General features: G+C 41.9%; 1 protein-coding gene across 1 annotated transcript; it reads right to left on the reverse strand.

The window, feature by feature from the left end:
* Positions 1–8,894: 8,894 nt before the first annotated feature.
* mfn1a (mitofusin 1a) lies at positions 8,895–21,281 on the reverse strand (the record flags this gene model as incomplete). The annotated part of the gene is made up of 17 exons (XM_084056762.1): positions 8,895–9,001; positions 9,440–9,574; positions 10,063–10,259; positions 10,675–10,764; positions 11,534–11,754; positions 12,059–12,161; positions 12,991–13,095; positions 14,297–14,423; positions 15,140–15,261; positions 15,691–15,758; positions 16,462–16,618; positions 17,177–17,284; positions 18,350–18,458; positions 18,864–18,988; positions 19,687–19,849; positions 20,447–20,582; positions 21,164–21,281. 17 exons carry the CDS (start codon positions 21,279–21,281, stop codon positions 8,932–8,934), a joined length of 2,154 nt encoding a protein of 717 aa, XP_083912888.1. The 3' UTR covers positions 8,895–8,931.
* Between the last annotated feature and the right edge of the window lie 644 nt (positions 21,282–21,925).

Consider the following 21,925-nt stretch of genomic DNA (forward strand, 5'->3'; position numbering starts at 1 on the left):
TTCTGGCCCAATGTGTACCTCCCTCCCTATCCCCCCCAACCCACCCTGGTCCCTCCACCAGGGTGGGTGTAACCCTAACACTTAAGAGGAACTAAAACAGCAGGGCTGGGCAGAGGAGATAGGAGACGGTTTCTGTCACACAGCTTGAATTTAAAACTCTGTGCCAGTCAGCTGTGTCCTGCTTGTGCAGCCAGCTGCATATAGGCACAGACCTAATGACGAACATTAGGCTACAGGTCCAGATCTGGTCTGTTTCTCACTATCCTTCCCCTTGCTTAAATATGAATGTCTCAAATCATTCATTAAAACGGGCGTTTGCAAAGTTCTCACCTAAAATAAAATAAACTGAAAAATAAATTGAACATAGTAATCTAACATAAGACCAGACAAACAACAAGCACATGCAGCAACAAATGAAAATGTTGATTGGGAAATGTGCGAGTTCCACGGAAGGTGAAGTAGAATGCGTACTTCTCAAAGGTTGTGGAGTCAGTGTTGCCAGTGTGCTGCTGAATAGCTCTCTGTTCCTAAGCTTTAACTCCCACACAAAGTTCCTGCAGTTCTGTTCTCCATAAAACCTTGAACAGATAAAACGTCAGCTCTTTGCCAGAATAGCTATGAGTTATGCTGATGCCAAACTCCCTACTGATGTGTGTTCATGCGTCGTCCTGTCCTCGGCTATCTAATGACTCTCTTCCACTCAAAAAGAGCAGTTTTAAGGCGCGCGCGCGAGCGAGAGAGAGAGAGAGAGAGATTGCATGCAGTTTCTGGTTATTGCTGCTAGAAATATTTGGCCTCTGAGATCTGGTCTCCCGGGCCCCCTAATAATATATTACTTAAACTGACACAAAACAATTATGGGCGCAGTGAACACTTTTTTCATGACTGAGTATGAGTACTTGAGTACCAAGTACAGTATGAGTATTTTCAATGATACTGCTTTTTCCCCCTTCCAGTTAATTGTATTTATTCATTTCTTTGCAAGTTTTTTTTTCATCGGATCGTTTGCATTTTAGCTGTATACACATTAGGATTTGGCCTCTTGAAGTAGCATAAACATATCTTAAAATGATACTACTCAATCATGATCTATGGCAGTTGTTTAACGCAAAGCAGCCAATTAATCCACCCATCCCTCTGGGTCATGGATTCTAAACAGCCCACATATGATGTATTTTGTAAACAAAGCTCTTTGAACTTCATTTTTTTCTGGAAAGTTGTTTTTCTTTCTGGTGAAAGCGGCAAAATATTACAATACACAGTGCACCTTTAATATCTTCCACAATAACCGACAAGTAGGTAAATGTGCGAGGATGGGAGTATTTTAACCCGGCTGGTATACAGTCTATAGGGCTCTGGTCCAGCTCTGGGCCCCTGGAATCATTCATGGTTTCCTCCCACCTTCCCACCCTGTGCAGCTGCCTCACAGCTGTGTAGTACATATTATGTACTGCATTACTGATGGGACACGTTGTTGACTGTTATTGCCACCTAGTGGCAATAGTAATTATCAACACAAACAGCAGTTTAACTTTTCTGTTCGACAGACATTCCCACATTAGGACCTGTGTAACGCTCTCTGCAGTGGAAAGATGTTCATACCGGGTCAAAGGTGGATGTTCTGTGACAACTGATTATTTAATGTAAAGATGCGTAAAAGATGTAATTCATTTTTTGTCACTGTATATTTGCACATACGTGAAATTTGCCCTCTGTATTTTACCCATCCTAATCATTAGGAGCAGTGAGCAGCCACTGTGCGGCACTCGGGGAGAAATTCATTGGTCAGGGACACACGTCGACACATTGCTGTCATTCTGTCATTCATATTAGGGTGATCTTTACAACTGCTTCATCTTGCATATTCCTGCATGCCCAACCCTCTCACTAAACCCACCTGATGCCTGTGCCATTCAACGTGTGCACATGGCAGAGTAGGGACATACCAGAACAGAGCCATGCTGCCCAAACATAATATTTGAATATTGCAATGAAATTACTGCTTTCATATGCAATTAAAATGTTTTATTTGATAGAAAGTCGTCCACTTGTGACAAAACAGATGATGTGATTTGTGGTGGAGGGTTGAAGATGATTTAAAGTAGCAGTATGCTTTTGAATAAACTGGAATGTATCAACTCTGAAACTGTCACAATTCAAATTGACATCCATTTTAGTCAATGCATGGTGTGTGCACACATGGTGTGAGCAGTGTGCGGTGGCAGGGACACAGAGAGAGGGGACAACTTTCAGTGTATGTTGTCTTTAAGTGTTCATCACGTTTTATTTTAATCAATAGCCTAAGAACAAAACTAAAAAAGCATGTACCTTTGACTACTTAAGTATTTTTAAAACCAAGTCGTCCAGCACTTTAACTCAAGTACAAATTTGACAGAGCAAATTTCACTTGTAGTGGAGTAATATTGACCAGGAGTATCTTTACTTTGACTCAAGTACTGGAGTTGAGTAGGCTACTTTGCCCACCACTGAATAATGCAAAAAGTTAATAGGTACAGTATACAAAGGCCTGACAGGCAGATAGATGAGTGAGAAGTTGATACTTCAGTGGTGTCCTTCTTGCTGGTCTCCTTTGATATGATTTGATTTGATTCATTTGAAATGCAATAAAACCAAAGGGTTACAGCAGTTTGAGGATAACACAACTACAGGGTGCAAAACAACTGAGAGTATGTTTTGCACCCTGTCCGTCCGTCTGTGTGTCCGTCTGTCCGTGTGTCATTCTCTCTGTCTGTGTACAGCTAATCTCTGGCACTGTTGGCTTGATCGCAGCGAAACTGTGCGCACACACTCCCTGGATGCCAATTCAGAACCTATATGCCCCAATTTTTTCACATGGGCCTGTTATAGCGCCACCAGGAGGCCGCTTTTTGCAAAACACATTTTTGGTAGTACTACAGATTTTGTTCAAACATCACGCAATTCGCTACACAGTATCTCTATAGTCATTAAACGAAACAGGGTCTTTCAGATTTTTCATATTCCATCCTGATTGGCTAAAAATGGCTTCCACAGTTTGCAGGAGTGCTCTGTTGTACCTACCAAAAAGTTACCTTTTCAAATGGCCCGGATTTACAGAGGACTATGTCTAAAAAAATGTAATGCAAATTCTCTCTATCACACACACACACACACACTTCCAATAACAGTCACAACACAACCGACGTGATAGTGTAGATCAGCCTTCAATTCCAGCCACAAACCAACAGTCAATGAACATGTTTCACTGCCACACCGGGCCCCAACATGACAGCCACAGAGCTACTGTACATCTTGAACCACATCAACACACGACACGAACAGCATCAAACACGAACAGCATAAACAACAAAAACATCATACAACACAAACTGCAGCAGCAGCAGCAGCATCCAGCAAAGGAAAAGGAAAAATTGGGTATGTCACAATTAGTACATAATCACCTGATCGCAAGTATTTGAGATAATCGCAATACTTTTTGGAAAATCGACAATCATTTTCATGTTGAAATTTTTTTTTGTTATTGAATTATGCAAGTTATTTGTCATATCTGACCCGTGCACCTTTTGTTTACGAAGACAGACACATTTTTATTAATAATGTTACAATGTTCAGTGTACGACACAATAATTCATTAATTCGGCCTAGTCGCAATTATTTGAAAATGTCATAATCGTGACAGCCCTAAAGAGGTTCCTACTTTGAGTCGTCTTCATCAGCCGTCTTCAGGGGAAACCCCCGAGAAGGACAAGGTTTTCGGCCGTTCGACCGTGCGGACCAAGTCTTCGGAGGAATCCCCCATGCAGACAAACCCATGGATAGAGAGAGATCTCCAGATCTCCATCTCTAGGGCAGGGCATCCTCGGATGAGCCTTCCAGCGGGCGTCTCCCATCATCTCCATCCTCCATACACCAGTACATCTTCATCCTCCGTACATCTGGTTGGCTTCCCCAGTACTTTATATCTCTCTGGTTAGCTTCACCAGCACTTTATTAGAGGTGGGTGGTCTGGGAGGGTGTAGGTGAGAACCTCAGTCTTCTGGGCATTTACGTATGTGTGTGGGGGTGTATGGGTGGGTGGGTGTGTGTGTGGGGTGTGTTTGTGTGTGTGTGTTTATAAAATTAAAAAAATACATTAGGGAGTCATCTAGACCTCCTAGTTGTAGTAGTGAAGCCCAGTTCTTGCTGCCCTCCTCCACTGATGGCCTGTCTTCATACTCCACACTTATAATGAAGAGGAGGGGGGAGGGGGGCGTGTCCCTGCAACACCTCTGCCAGCCTCGAGTATCTGAAAGAAAGAAAGAAAGAAAGATTAATTCAAGTAACCGAGAGCCACATATATGTATACTGTATCCTGTCACAACATACAGCCTAGTATACGTATACTGTATCCTGTCACAACATACAGCCTAGTATACGTATACTGTATCCTGTCACAACATACTGTACAGCCTAGTATACGTATACTGTATCCTGTCACAACATACACAGCCTAGTATACGTATACTGTATCCTGTCACAACATACTGTACAGCCTAGTATACGTATACTGTATCCTGTCACAGCATACACAGCCTAGTATACGTAGAGCTTGTAGATCAGCTATTTTCACAATGTTTGCCTCTTTCTTACGTAATATTTGACCATTTGGCCAATTTAGTATTAAAAGTCATTACATTGTAACTTTATAAATGTGAAAATACCCTGTATGCACTTATAGGGCATAGCAGTGGTGGCCATTTTGTGGTGTCACTGATAGAAAATCCATTCATATTTCCCATGGAGATTTCCGAAAATATTTTTTATAAACGATGTTAAGCCTTTAAGACCTGGAACACATCTGTGCAATTTTTCTATTTGAGCTAAAATGCATTATTACACTTTGGCTATTCAAAAATAGCAGATATACAAGCTCATAGCGTGGCACCGAGTGCCGCGTTATGAGCTTGTAGATCTGCTATTTTGAGATGGGGCCCACGGCCAAATACATATTATTTTAGGGGTCCTTGACATGAAAAAGTTTGAGAACCACTGATATAGAAACATAAACATGGGTTTTTCAAAGAACTGTTAGGATTTAGAAGACATTTGTAGAATCCCCAGAAGCAAAGATTTGAGTTAAAATGTTTGCTTTAAAAAATATGTATTCAAAGATTTGCACAAATTTTCAAGATATATATATTTTTTGCAGATCTACAAGCTCATAGCGCGGCTTTGCTTTGAGCTTTTATATCTGCTATTTTTGAATAGCCCAAAGAAATGACACAGATGCTTCCCCAGACTATTTTGAACCAAGCCATCCAGGATCCTGATGAATGTGTAAAGTGATTTACTAGGCCCAGTGGTGCAAAAAGCACTCAAATCTTTACTTGAGTAAAAGTACCAATACAGCAATTTTGAAATACTCTATTACAAGAACAAGTCTGGTATTCAAACTTTACTTCAGTAAAAGTACAAAAGTATTGGCATCAAAATATACTTAAAGTACCAATAGTAAAAGTACTCATTATGCACAAAGCGTTACGATGTGACGTGTTGTGAGTTTGTAGATCGGCTATTTTCAAATAGCCTAACTATATAGGCTGTAGGGCTGAAGTGGTATGTTTTGTAATAATAATCCAAATCTACAAAGTAAGTAACCAAAGTTTTCAAAATAATTGTAGTGGAGTAAAATATTTGTCTCTGGGATGTAGTGGAGTAGAAGTAAAAGTATTGAAAATGTAAAATACTCCAGTAAAGTAAAAGCTCCTCAAAATTGTACAGTACTTGAGTACATGTACTTAGTTACTTTACACCACTGACTAGGCCTGCATAGCCTGTTAGCATCACAATCAAACACAGCTCAGCAATACAACATATTCACTTCACATCACATCACACAACAACACAACAATGCTTCATCCTGACTAGTTGTTGCTTTACCAAGTCAAATAAAAATTCCATAAATTCCTTTAATGCTAAGCCGCTAATTAGCTAAGCTAACAGAGCCATGCTGCCCAAACATAATACTTGAATATTGCAATTAAACTACTGTTTTCATATGCAATTCAAATGTTTTATTTTATAGAAAGTCGTCCACTTCTGACAAAACAGATGATGTGATTTGTGGTGGAGGGTTGAAAATGATTTAAAGTAGCAGTAGGCAGTAGGTAAAATAAAAATGCCATCAATTCCTTTAATGCTAAGCCGCTAATTAGCTAAGCTAAGTCACCTGGCTGCAGAAACTCACCTCAGCTTGGCCGGATGGAGAAAATGCACTTCTTTTTCCACAGTCTTGTTGTCACAAGCGTGTTTTAGCAGCTTTCACCACTCTGGTAAACACTGACAACTCTACACAACGTTCATGAGCTGTTTATTTTGATATTTTACTTACAAACATTGCAGAACTTCTAACAAACTGTGTGTGTGTGTGGGGGGGGGGGGGCTTGGGGCAATTGGAGGACTTAAGGCCCGCGCCTCCCTCCCTCCTTTCTAGGGAGTGTGGAGCAATAACTAACTACCTCCCAGGGCATGTACCCCTCACTGCAGCGTGCAGTAGGGAGGAGGGGGTGGGGTTTAGGGAGGAGGGGGCGGGGCTCCACTCCTCTCAAAACCCCACCCACTCCTCCTCCATAACCCCGCCCACTCCTCCTAGGGAACTCCTCGAGAAGCCCCGCCCCGATCTGTAGGCTGCAGTCAGGGGCTTCTCTCCCAGGGCAGGGTTTCTCAAAGTGGGTGCCCCGTGGCCAGTGGTGTGAAGTAATTAAGTACATTTAATTTACTCAAGTACTAAGTACAATGTTGAGGTATTTTCACTTTACTTACAAATTTCAATACTTTTACTTCTACTCCACTACATCTCAGAGGAAAATATGGTACTTTTACTCCACTACAATTATTTGAAAACTTTAGTAACTATAGTTACTTTGCACTTTTGCAGATATAGATTATTACATTATAAAATATACATTAACCACTTTAGCCCTATTTTATACATAGGCTATTTGAAAATAGCCGATCTACAAGCTCACAACGTGTCGCATCGCGACACATTGTGAGCTTGTAGATCTGCTATTTTCAAACATTTTAGTACTTTTACTTCTGGTACTTTAAGCACCTTTTGATACCAATACTTTTGTACTTTTACTCAAGGACTCAGACCTGCCAGCACTCTCCCCTCAGTGCTCCATATTCTTTTTCTTACAGGCTCGGCTTGCACTACACCACATTCCACACATCCATAGTATTCATACACCACTGATTTACTAGACTGAGAGAACGAGAGGAATCCATGGTCTCGAAGGGCGGATCCAAACCCAGGCGCCTGGAGCAAGGCGCGTCCTCCGATTGCTTCACCAATCTATGTCCCCGCCTCCCCTCCCCTCCCCCCGGTCTGTGCACGGAGCAGGCTGACGTCACCAAATTTAGAGCGACGCCCCTCTGCACTCTGGTTGGTTAGGAGTTAACAAGGTCCTAAGACCATCGTTCCTGCACCGTTCGCCAAGACGTTTTTCTTTTGAAACAAAAAAAAAGGCTGGGATTCCGAGGCTACTGATTTACTCCACACCTCACAGTATCCTTATCTCATCTGTTCAGTTATGCCATCCATTTATATCGTAGTTGATTAATGTTAGGTTCATTCTTTAATAAACATTTGTTATTGATTTTACACCTGATGTTCCTTCCCTTATTTGTCATGGATTTGAGCCAGCCATGACACTGGGGACACCCTGCCCCCCTGGATTCGCTATTTATCTGTGCCAGATTACATTATGTGCCGTATGTGTTTCTTCAAAACACACTACGGTCATGTGATCAAGATGTATGAGATCAGACCCCATTCCAATTGGCTATGACTGGCTTCCAAAGGGCCCTGGGTAGGCAACCCGGCCTGGCGGAGACCTGTGCTCTGAGGAGCACACTTCTAGTTTCCATTGCGGTCCTCTCATAATCAACAGTTAATACGTTAAAAAAACATTACAATACAAAACAAATGATAGTAACATACACAGCACATACATAAAAAACAAGCGCTCCACTATCTGTCTCTATACTAATGACTCTCTATAGGGGAACCTTTTCTAATAGATATGCTTTTGTCTGCTGTCCTTCAAAAATCGGGTACTTCTCACAGACTTCTCCCATCTCAGACAACTCATTGACCTCGGCTCTGATCTGTGTCATTGAGTCACGGTCTCTCAGAGTGGCTGCGTGGGGCGTCTTGTTCACCGTGTCAAAGTCAATGGTGATGCCAAAAGCCACTCCGATCTCATCTGTCCTGGTGTACGCAGTGCCTCACGATGGATCCTGAGCAGTCGTCCACTTTGTGAGACACACCGTTTTTGGTCAGCGGCGCTAATAAATCCGTCACGAAAGGCAAAGAATCCTGTTTATGACTCTAAGGAAGGATGGAGCATTTACATGGAGCCACAGTGGCAGGGAAGCTGAAATACGTTCTTTGTTCGTCACCTTCTCTGACATGGAATGTGTGCTCTGAGATGCTATACATGATTCTGCCAATGCCGAACGAGGGCTCAATTAAAGATGTCCCTCTACACCAAACCTCTTTGCCGAAAATAGCTGATCTACAAGCTTGTAGATCTGCTATTTTGGGATTACGTTCTCCTCATACGGTTCAAGTGGTTAAAGTAAAGTCAAAGTTAAATGTCCTATCACACAAAGATTTGGCAGCCCCCCTGTAGTAACTCTGAGGACCCCCTAGGGGTACTGGATCCCCTGTTGAAGATCCTTGCTCTAAGAGTTCTAAACTGTTTAAACTGTAAATAAATAAGACCACAAGCGTAATTGACTTTGCCACTCTGCTCTTTTATTTTAAATCAAGGCAAGATGGGACAGATGATGCTCCAGCGGCACTGCTGCAAGTTTCCACACAACAGCAGTAACGTGTACGTTTCCATGGTGCTTTCAGGGGTTGTATCCGTCACCATGGTGTTGTCAGTGGTTGTCTTGGAGATACTGGGCTGAGAATGCCTCTAGTTGACCTTCGAGGTCAGTGGCTCTGTTTCTGTGGAAGATACAAGAAAGATTGAATCTCATATATATGTATATATCTATCCATCCATCCATCCATCTATCCATACAGATAGATATTAGGGAGCTTCCTGCCTTCAATCAAGTTCAATGAGGATCAGAAGTATGAATATGCTTTATTGCCCACACAGATAGGATAACACACCATCACAACACACAAGGGCAATCAGCATCCAGTCCATATTCCACACAGGGCCCAGTATAGAAGTGGACAAGGTTTTGGCCGGATTGTGCACTTGATTTTATTATCTTAGTAAACTTTTTCATTAACACTTTATGTTTTCAATCGCTAGTTTGGGGCTTGGGGCTTGCTTTGTCCATTCATTGTACAGTCTATGTTTGGACCACATAGGGACAGTATCATAGGTATCGGGTGTCATTCTCCTGTACCCATCACGGTGGCACCTCCTACCTAAGGGCTTTGGAGCGCCGCTGGATGCTCTCCAGTCTCTGGATCCTGAAGGTCAGTTGTCTGATATGACCCTCCAGCTCCGCCTCACTCAGGTCCACTCTCTGACACAGACGATTGAAGGTGGACGCTAGCTCCCTGGTACAAAAGGGACACAATTACTCTCTCCTTGAGGATAGGCTCTATTCACAGCAGCCATATTATGAAGACATTCACAGGTGTTACCAATGATACTAATGAAGGCTCTGTTCCATTCTGGTCAAACAGAGTCAGGGTGGAAACACTCTGTTACACCAGTGGGTCTACAGTTGGGGTCCAGGGACCCTCATGGGCTTCCAAATGGCCCCTTACCGGTGTGTAACTCTGAGAGTGTACAAATGGAACCACGGGTCCATTTGGTTCCATTTGTACACTCTCGGAGTTATGGGGGTCGTGGAAACCACTGTGCTACACTAAATGGAACAGAGCCTTCATTAGTATCATTGGTAACACCTGTGAAGGAAGTGATAATATGGCTGCTGTGCATAGAGCCTATTGTTCAACATAATTAATTTATGCTAGTGGTCCAGAGCTCAAAAAAACATTTGAGAACCACTGATCTAGATGTCTTATACGCCTATGCTCACTTGAGGACCTGCTGGCTACAGCTGTTGCCGGTGCGAGGTATGATGGTTTTGAGTCTGTGTGTGGCGTGCTCCGCAAACTGCTGTTTGAGGGCTCTCTCCCTGGAGGCGTTGGTCCAGGTGACTTTCTCATACAGGTAGACCAGTCCGTACAGAGACGCGGAGAGGGCGATGAGCCTCCATCCCATTGACCTCCACACCTGGATCACAGGGCAGGTGCACAGAAGGTACTGTAGTTGTTGTCAAGACTCTAATTTAGACCAACTGTTACTAAAAGTAGTATTAGTACTGTGTGATTTTGTTCTTGGTTCACCGCTCAAGACAGAATTATTTATTATTTATCATCATTATTAACCGTTGGGCACACAAATTATGGTTTCTTACTGGCATTTGTTTTTCAGTGTGCTTTCATGTATTTATGAATGGCTTGGAAATGTGCAGATCGTTATGAAACAATGATGAACAACTTCAATTTGCTGTTTCTGTAAGTGAATGCCAAAAGTCATACGTTCTTGATATCTGTGAAATGTACTTATCTGCACATAATAATAATAATAATAATAATAATAATAATAATAATAATAATAATAATAATAATAACATTATAGTACATACCACTCCTCCAATGACCAACACTGTCATGGAAGCTCTGGAGGTGAGAGAGACCATGGAGAGCAGCAGCTCCTCTTTGAAGGTTGTACCTTCCTGGGACGAGACAGGAGACCATCAACATGGACAAGATGGTCAGCATGGAAGTCAAAGGAATCATGCATAATTAAGCTTATAAGCCCTAATACGTTTTAAAAGCCTGCCAGTGGAATAGACGATGGGATTGACGTGCTATATGCACATGTTAAAACCAAAAGGAGAGGACAATGTGGAACCTGTGAACAGTCTCTGTGCTCGGCCCTCAATGAGAGAGAGGGACAGGGAAAAGGAGATGCTGGCGGAGAGAGAGATGACGAGATGAAGAGTGTGAAACAGAAAACAATGAGAGAGAAGAGAAATCTAGAGGAAGAGAAGGAAAAGTGAGAGAGAGAATGGGAAAAGAGAGGGAAAAGAGAGGGAAAAGTGAGTACGGGTGAAAAAAAAGAGAAAGAGAGATACAGTAATAGGAGTAAAAAAAAAAAGAAAACAGGAGGAGCTTCCTGCCCCTCTCATTGGCATCTACAGCATTTTTAATAGCAATTGAAATTATAACCGGTTCGGCTCTGTAATATCTCCTAACAAATTGGATCTCGGAACAAATTTCCAGGGTCCAGTTAGGGTTCTGATCTGACATTTTTATGTCAATTGGATATCGTACCAAATTTTAACAGGTCCATTAGGGTTCGGGTCTGCCATTTTGGACCCATGAAGACCTTTATTTCACACTGCTTAGCATGAATGCCCAGACCAATGTGTTTTCATCCAGCAGAAATATCTTAAAATTACTAATATCTCAGAAAATCTTAAAATGACATCTGAGTCGAACCTGAATCCTAGGGTCCATGGTGTTCAGAGCCCGCTTGGCGCTGGTGGGTCCGATGAAGCGCGTCACCAGAGCGGTCCAACCCAGAGAGAACTGGAACTCAATGCTCTCCTGGAAGTCTGCACACAGGGTGGCCAGGTCCAGGTCATAGGTCAGCTCAAAGCTGGTGCTGGGTAGACTGAACTGTTCCTGGACCGCCAGGGACAACAGAGGACGCACGCTTTCTGGCGAACACAAAGCACAACCGGGTCTCTACGGGTCTCAATGAAAACAAATAAGAAAGGTCAATCAATAGGCTCTATGCACAGCAGCCATATTGGAAAGAAATTGGGCCTCTGCCTTACTTCCTTAACAGGTGTTACCAATGATACTAATGAAGGCTCTGTTCCATTTAATGGAGCACAGTGGTTCTCAAACTTTTGATTAACTAAATGGACCCTTCCGGGTCCACATACATACATACGTACGTATGTATGTATGTATGTATGCATGTATGCATGTATGCATGCATTATGAATAGAGAGCTACCTGTCATGTTGTTCTGTGTGGTTTTGATGTCTCTGAGAATGGCTGGAGAACATCGGACAGCCAGGGAACCTGTCATCCTCTCCTCCACATGAGACACCATTCTCTGGAGCAGAACATAAGTTTAAATTGAGCATCGATGTACAGCTAACACACACACACATAGAGAGAGAGAGAGCCGACACTTGACCTAAATATTGCTAAAAGAGATGATTATCTCTGATTATCAGACTGAAGCTGCGTGGAGCTTCAGTCTGAAATTGGCTCCAGTGTTGGGGATTACAAGGGGGAGGGGATTAGAAATTCCCTAAACCAATCCTAAGGGATCCCCAGGCCCACCTCCGCCTCTCATTGGACGACGCATTTTGTACCGGAGAAGTCTTAGGTTCACATTTACAAGTCCAGACCAGGAGGCAGTCCACTCAGAGAGTGGGCGGGGTCTATGGTATGGAACCAGGCTATAAAAGAGTCGCTAGCAGAACATTAAGCTGCTTTAATTCCAATCCTGTTTAGAAAACATGCGCACGCACACACACACACACACACACACACACACACACACACACACACACACACACACACACACACACACACACACACACACACACACACACACACACACACACAGAGAGAGAGAAACCTGACTGACTCTTTAACCTCACTCTCTAGAGAGTGAGGTTAAAGAATCAGTCAGGTTTCACTGTACAGATTACTGCACTGATCTGAACTCAGCTAGTAAACTGTGGTCAGTGTTAAAACATAATGTACAGCACTGGTTCTCAAACTTTTTCATCTCAAGGTCAAGCACACCCAAATTCATTTTGTATTTGCCCCTCTGGGGGTCCCCGGGCACCACTTTGAGGACCACTGATGTATAGTGCCGGCACTGTATGCATATATAGCCTTGTGTGGCCAGTGTTTGTTTCAGTTCTTACATGTTTGTAGAGGGTCAGGGTGTCCTGCGTTGGGTTGAAGTCAGCTCGGAACTCCTCCACTATCACAGGCAGAGTTCTGATCTGGTCTGCAAGGGCAGCAGCCACCTGACACATAAACAACATTACCCATAACATTTTACTTTTAGCCTACAGAATATTACAACCTTGCACCATCCTACCTATCATATCCCTCATCGCTACTACAGTTAGACCCCCCCACGATCAAACAATGGCGCTCTGTTAACTACCCCAAAAAGAAATAAAACATAACAGTAGGTGGCAGAGCTCTCTCCTATCAAGCCCCTCCATATCTGAGAGTCTAGCTCAGTCAACTTATTCAAGAGTATACCTGAACACACTCCTTTTCGCATCAGCCTTTGACATCATCTAGTCTGAGTCTCACACTCACACTCAGTCAACCATGCAGTTCATTGTCAGTTCTTCTTCTTGACACTTCATCTTCAATTTCCAAAATTGTTTTTATGTGTGTGATGTGTACGTCTGTACAGTATACATGTATATATAATATATGGCACTGCATTGCTTTGTTTTAATATTGCTTTGTTTTTATGTACAGCCCTTTGGGACATGTTTTGTGATATTGGGCTACAATAAAATGTGATCGTACTTGACGAGGTGTTGTTTGTAGATCTGCTATTTTCGCAGAGGATATTTAATGAAAAAACTGCTGGGGGGGGGGGGGGGGGGGGGGGGCTAGTACAGCATCTAGAAGCCCTGGGGGACTCCGGGCCAACAGGGTTCATTCAAGTGGTTAACGAATTGCTTTCCTTAATTTGGATGACGTTTGATGAAGTCTTAAAGAGACTACCATGAATTTATTTTTTTTGGTCTCCCCTACCTCTCTTCTATCCCAAAAAAGACCCCAGTTTGAGCACTCAGGCTTTCACAGCATATCTGGGGTTTTATGTAAATTGGGCCAACCGATTTGCCCCCGCCCGTGACGTCACATCCGATACCTGCTTTGTATAATCCCTCCCGTTCTTCAGTTCCGGCATTTGAAATATAAAAATCAATAGCGCCACCTGCCAAATAAGGACAATGTGGTATTGCAGGTGACAGTGCTTTATAAGCCAGAGAGAAGTTAGTTGGACTTGGAATGAGTATATCTGAGGCTTGATTTAGGCGCAAACCTTTTGAAAAACGTTTGAGGGACATAAACAATCTGATATCAAATATAAAATAAAAAAAAATGAAATGCATGGTGTAGATCCTTTAAAGTCTGTAAGTGTTGGGAAGAAAATAAGTTCATGAAGATATCCTGATAGCCTGAGGAGCTGCTGTATACCTTGGTGACCACGCCGTCTGTCAGAGCCTTCATCTGCAGTTTGACGCTGTCGGTCAGCCGGTTGATCTGACCTCGGACAAAGTCCAGACGGTCTCTCTGATCCTCTCTCTCCTCCAGGCAATAGATCCTACAGGGGGGCGGTGGTGGAAAAAGTACTCAAATGTTTTTACTTAAGTAAAAGTATCAATACTGCAATGTAGAAGTACTCTGTCACAAGTCAAAGTCTGGAATTCAAAATTGACTTGAGTAAAAGTACAAACGTATTGGCATCAAAATGTACGTAAAGTACCAAAAGTAAAAGTACTAAAATGTTTGAAAATGGCAGATCCACAACCTCACAACGCGTCACGATGCGACGCGTTGTGAGCTTGTAGATCGGCTAGGTATAAAATAGGGCTAAAGGGTACAGTATGTATGTATGTATCTATATATACAATTGGCAAACTGGATGTGTGCGTGTTTGCGTGTTTGTCACTTGCATGTTAGGTTTTGCTTTTGGTTTGCGTGTTGCAGTTACGTTTCGCTTTCCGGTGTTGCAAGGAACGTATACGCTCTTCTGTCTCTGTCTCCGATGTGCGGGCCAGGCTACTAGACGGGAGGGCCGCATAGCGGCCCGACCCTCTAGTGTTTTATAATGTAATAATTTATACCTACAAAGTAACTAGTAACTAAAGTTTTCACAGTCAAAAGTGCACTATTTATCTTTGAAATGTAGTGGATGCTTCCAAAAAGACTGTACTGTACTCATGTAAATGTGCCTATACTGCCCACCACTGTCAGTGTCTGAACCACTTTTCCTTTTAGAGCTATTACTGAAGGAATACTTGATGGTCTGACCCTTACTTCCTGTCTGCTGAGGAGATGTTGATGGCGTCCATGACAGCTTTGATGGCCTCAGTGATCTGCCAGGCTCTGACCGTGTGCTGCTCAAACTTTGTCTTCACCGCCGACTGGGAGATGAACTCCTGAGAGGTCAAATGCTCATTTAGACATTTTGGCAAACAAACAAACAAACAATGTATTAAGTAACAATTACCCCTACAGCAGGCAACTGAATATCTTGTTTGATAGAATAAGTCTTTAAAGGAGTTGTTCACCCAAAACATTTCTTATTTTCTATCAATCACACACCCCATGAAGCCTTGAATTCATGGAGATGTTTTTGTTTTTGTCGCATTCCTAAGCCAATAATTTGATCCAATAATTTGGTCATCAAATTATTGGCGTATGCAACAAAAACAAAAAAAGTCTTCATGGGGTGTGTAATTGACAGAAAATAAGTCATTTTTTAGGGTGAACTACTCCTTTAACAAACAGATATACTGATATATAATCATGAAAACAATAAAACAGCTGAAACAGTCTCGTGGAGGCCTTTCTAATCATCTTGCTACCTCAAATGTCCTCTCAAAGCTGTGGAACTCTCTCAGTCTTTCGTGGAAGCCCTCCGCCAGCGCTTCACCTGCAGTATGAAAGCACACAGTGCAGGTCAATGAGAGGAGTGCTGGTGATTCCACACAGAGCTCATGGTGAAGTGTCTTGTCTGCCCACTGGCTCAGTATCCTCAGTTAAACATGCTAATGATGCTATCGACTTGCTCAAGCATCTATTGACCCATTTAGACCTGGAAAGCCTTCACGTTGTTATACCTTTCAGTCCGGGAAAGCATCTGTTCATTTTAGTCACTGTCGGACCGAAACCTTGTATCTCCTAGTCTAAATTAAAGCCCTACTTCATCATACAGGAATGTCTTACAAAAGCACACAACACCTGGCAATGCACTTCTGTGCCATTTTATACTTTAGCTATTCAAAAATAGAAGATATACAAGCTCATAGCACGTCACTTCGTGCCGCACTATGAGCTTGTAGATCTGCTATTTAAAACAAAAAAACATTGCACTTTGCATATCATAGCGAACCTTTGTAACTCAAATCCTTGTTTCTGGGGGTCCCTGGATCAAAATATTTTCAGATGGGGGTCTGCGACCAAATACATTTCAAATTTTTCTTTGACATGAAAACGTTTGAGAACCACTGATATAGCAACATACGTTTTAAAAGAAAACTGTTAAGATTTAGAACATTTGTAGAATCGGCCTCAGGTCTTAATGTATTAACATCCCCCAGCATCTCTGACCCCGTATAGACTCTAACCTGCCTCACCTGTCTCGGGGGGCATGCCCTGGGCTCGCTGCATCCTGGAGCACAGCACCTCCTTGGCCGACACGAAGAAGACCCTGCCCGGAGCCTCCTCCAGACTCACCACCTTCAGCTCCTCGGCCAGGAAGCTGACACAGCGCTCTATGTGTTGCATCCTTACCTGTATGGATCAGCCATAAAACACACAGCTATAGACCGGGGGTCTTCAACAGGGGGTCCGGGGCCCCTAGGGGGCCCTCAGAGTTACTACGGGGGGGGGGGGGGGGGGGGGCACCAAATCTTTGTGTGATAGGAACCATTTTTTCTTTCTTTTTTACATTAACCACTTGAACGCTAGCATCCTTATTCTGAGGGGAACATAAACCGAAAATAGCAGATCTACAACCACAGTCTTCTACTGTTGACCACTGGGAGCTGACCAATACAACCACAGTCTTCTACTGTTTGTCACTGGGAGCTGACCAGTACAACCACAGTCCTCTACTGTTGACCACTGGGAGCTGACCAATACAACCACAGTCTTCTACTGTTTGTCACTGGGAGCTGACCAGTACAACCACAGTCTTCTACTTTTGGTCACTGGGAGCTGACCAGTACAACCACAGATTAACCCCAGGAATAAAAAAACAGACCCCGGAACTACAGTAAAATCCTCAGAAAATAGGAAACAGTCGATTGATTGTGAGACGTTTGTATAATGGAACTCTCTATATCTTACATCTTCTATGGACTCTGGCTCAGTTACAGACGCGTCCCATCTGTTCTGGAGGATGAAGATGTTTGGTTTGGAGATCCTCTCGCTGACCTTGTGGAAGAACAGCTTCTCCTGTTGAGGGAGAATTAAGAATATAAAAGGAAACTCATTTAGCACTCACACAGTACATACTGAACAGTACTACACATTATCAAACTGGTGAAATTGCTGTTTGAATGTAATGACAGCCTATTATACATGTCTGCAACGTGATCACAGCCTGATGTGGCACACAGTTATTCAATACAATGTTGCGAAATAACCCATGAGGGAAGTATGATCTTGTGTGGGGACCTTTTTTTCTATGTCATGTGCTCATAAAATATTGATCTATATTTACAGATGTATATTTATATAAAATATCTACAAATAAGTGTGGCAAAATTGTAAGATAGAGTTCATCGTTTGAATTATAAGTATGGTTAAATACAGAATCTTTGTAGAATTGGAGTTGATTGAACAGTTGCATTCTGAATAAGAGAATCCAAGTGGCCAGAAATATAAATATACTGTATGTATGTGTAAGGTAAAACATAGCCATGTTGTTTTAAGAATGCAGTTGCCCAATTTCCATATAAAGAAACGGGACTTTTCTGATCACGGGACACCCCAGGACTAAAACGATAAGTTAAGTGACAAACTGTTTTTCTCCAGGGCTATTTAAAACATAGTGTAGGCCTATAGTTTAAATCAGTGGTTCCCAAACGTTTTAGCTCGAGACCCAAAAGAGAAATTGTCTCCCCCTCCCCGGGACCCAAACTAGTGAAAATATCTACAAGCTCGATGCGACATGTAGTGAGCTTTTAGATATGCTTTTTTCACTAGTTCTTAAAAGTATTTTTTCCACGCTAATTAATGGATTTTATTTTTAAATTGTTAATCGAATTATTTTGATTCTGTCCTCAATTAAAATTGTCGGGTGATTTTTTTTTAAAATCTTTTGAAATAAAAATAATTAAAAACTAAATGTAGGAAACAAAAAATAAAGGGGTATTTACTCGTGACCCATAAAAATTGGTCCGCTACCCACACATGGGTCCCGACCCGCTGTTTGGGAAAGTTGTTTAACTGATGAGTCAAGTATGATGAGTCAAGTGTAAATGAATGAGTGAATGGTTTATAAGAGGTTCTGCTCACTGTGTTCATTAGAGTGGACTCAGCGTTGCCCACCAGCACAAACACATCAGCATCCAGACAGAACTTATCAATCCAGCTGTCCAGCTCCATGGTCACATCTGTCCCTGGACTGGTAGACATAGTTATGACATTATTTTCATCACATTATATTAAAAGTATTATTGTATGATAACTTGTGTTCCAAATGGACCCATTGCAGTTATTATTTATACACAAACTCATGTTAATACTTTTCATGTATTATATTATATCGTCTCTGTCGGGTGGAAATCTATATCCAAAACTATTACTTTTCAGGATTCAAATTTAAAAGTACCTAGCAGATCTACAAGCTCAAAACGCATTGCTTCGTGCAACGTTTCGTGCTTGCGGATCTGTCATTTTTTATGCTTTTGTGTGACATTGCAGTACGATCAAATAGGGCGTTAATTTACGAGAAGAAAAACACAACAAGTTAGAATATGGAGATAAGAGTTTTATGCCCGACAGCAACGATAGTCGGTGTGTTGCTGACCTGTCCATCAGTACCAGGTCGTCTCTAAGCAGAGCACAGCAAGCTTTGGGCCAGAACACACTGACCAGACTGCCTGAGTCTACACTGGGATCCATGTGGAGAGCATGGGCTAACTGGTTCACTGTCTGGAGGAGAGGAGAGGAGAGGAGAGGAGAGGAGAGGAGAGAATAGAAGAAGAGAAGAGGGGAGCAGAGGAGAAGAAGAGAAGAGGGGAGCAGAGGAGAAATTACGATAGTTGGAGGGTGACAAGAGGTGATGGAGAATGAGGAGATGATTATAATGATCATTGTTAGTAACACAATTTACAAATTACAAGCATATTAGTGTGTAGTCTAGAGTTCAATAAACATGATTGTGCAAGTCGCTCTGGATAAGAGTGTCTGCTATAAATGCCTGCATTGTAATTTGTAATGAGGCCCCTAGTACAGTATAGACCCTAACCCTAACCCAACAAATGATATATAGGGTTCTTCAAGCGGTTAACTGTACTGCTAGCGTCCCTGTATGTCCTGTGGTTCCTTCAGTGGTAGAAAAAGTACTCAAATGTTACTTAAGTAAAAGTATCAATACTGCAATGTAAAAGTACTCTGTTACAATTAAAAGTCCAGAATTTAAAATGTACTTATGTAAAAGTGCAAAAGTATTGGTATCAAAATGTACTAAAAGTACCAAAAGTAAAAGTACAATATTTGCCTCTGAGATGCAGTGGAGTAGAAGTAAAAGTATTGGAAATTGGAAATACTCAAGTAAAGCACAAATATCAAAATTGTATTTACTTGAGTACATGTACTTAGTTACTTTCCACCACTGTGTGGGTCCTTACATGGACACTCCTCCTCTCGTCGGACAGCTCTGTGGTGATGTAGGCCTCGTCTCCGTCCGTCCCCTCCACCCTTAGGAAGCAGTTGGTGGTGTGTCCCATGCCGCTGGGCAGCACCCTGTCCCTCAGCATGGCGTTGATCACTGTGCTCTTACCATTACTGGTCCTGGAGACACACACGGAGACATGAAGACCTCTGTCACCAACTGGGATGTTAGTCTCACATAGTGGCGTAAAGTAACTAAGTATATTTACTCAATGCCATGGTTTTGCACTTTTTCAGTTTTTCATGTGTCTATGAGGTTGATAGAACTTCATTAAGCAAAAATAGTAGTTATAAAATATAGTAAAAATATACCCTCCCCCTCATTATCATAACACAACAGGTGTGGGCATGAGGAGGAGGAGGGACTAGGACAGGTGGGTGGTGCTAAGGTGGCGGAGGAGGTGCTAAGGTGAGAACCAGGTTTACTTAATGAACTGGAAGCGTGTCCACATAAAAACATAATTTTAACAATTTCTGTACACTTTTTTGAAAAAGATCTTCCTCCTAGTATACCATAATACCTGATGATTATGTTTTAGGGGGGGGGGGGGGATCACTGAAAATCACGGCATCCCGTCTTTAAGTACAATATTGATGTATTTTTTTTTACTTTGTATTGGAGCATTTCCCGTTTTAAGTACTTTTACTTATACGACACTACTGTACATCTCAGAGGCAAATATTGTACTTTTACTCCCTCCCTCAGGTCTCACTCACCTGCCAAAGAAGGCCACCTTCATGTGTCTGCGAGCCAGCACCTCCCGTATGGTTGCTAGTTTGGTGGCGCAAGACTGCATCTCCAGCCTCTGCTCCTCCAGAACCACCTCTCCCAGGTCAGAACTACCCCATGTCTCTGAAACAACAACAACAACAACACCATCAACTTCATTCATACCAACATTCATCTCTCATGTGTATTGTAAATTGGGGGATATCATTTTTAAAAAGTAAGTCAAATTGCAGCCTTGTATTTTTTTTATGATTGTTTTAAACTTAAATTGTCCTGAATAGTCTGTGATCTTTCTGAACTAATATGGATTGAGGACAATATACATTAGACAATGTCTGAGTATTGAAATAGAAAAATAAATGTGTTTCTCCTGTTTTGTCAAGTGTTGTTGGTTTACAGAGAGCATATATAATAAAGGTTCAAGCTATTTATTGTCACATGCATATATAATACAGCTGGTAGCAACTTTGCAGCCAGTGACTACAAAGTTAACAGTGTGGATGACAAATTAAATGCGCTAAAATGCAAATATTTCAGGAAAAAATGCAATGAAAAAGAGGTCAAATGTATACTAACGCGTGTGTATAACTGAAATCTAAACCTTTTGGGGAATTCTTGTATAATTGTCAAAAGATGTTTAGTGGAGTCATGCCTTTATAAGGCTGTGTAGGTGGAGCTAACGTGGCTCTGCTGTGTTCTCCTACCCTCAACGAAGGTGGTGCCCTCTTTAACGTAGTCCAGTAACTGGTCAAACACGCCAGTGATGGTCCTCTTGGCCACAACAAAGTGTCTGAGAGGGGAGGCGTCCTCCACGTGGTCCATATTAACTCACTAGAACAAGAGAACATGATTGGTACTGAATGAATGACCAGAACAAGAGAACTTGTTCCATACTGAATGACTCGAACACAAGTTTACATGGAAATATATCCAAACCATAGAAACAAATATACAGTGGTGTAAAGTCACTAAGTACATTTACTCAAGTACTGTACTCAAGTACAATTTTTAGGTACTTTTACTTTACTGAAATATTTCCAATTGTCTATACTTTTACTTCTACTCCACTACATCTCAGAGGCAAATATTGTACTTTTACTCCACTACAATTATTTAAAAGCTTTAGTTCCTAGTTACTTTGCAGATATAAATGATTACATTATAAAACATACATTAACCACTTAAGCCTTATTGAAGCCCTATTGAAAATATTTTCCAACATTTTAGTACTTTTACTTTTGGTACTTTAAACACAATACTTTTACCAATACTTTTCTACTTTTACTCAATTTTGAATTCCTGACTTTTGCTTGTAACAGAGTACTTCTACATTGCAGTATTGATACTTTTACTCAAGTAAAACATGTGAGTACTTTTCCCACCACTGCATATGTATACTTTTATGGTCGGAACACACACAGACCTTTCTGGCACCTTAGTCTATACTCCAGTGGTTCTCAAAGTGG

Source organism: Gymnoscopelus microlampas (genome assembly GCF_963454915.1).
Source record: "Gymnoscopelus microlampas genome assembly, chromosome: 5".
Lineage (NCBI taxonomy): Eukaryota > Metazoa > Chordata > Actinopteri > Myctophiformes > Myctophidae > Gymnoscopelus > Gymnoscopelus microlampas.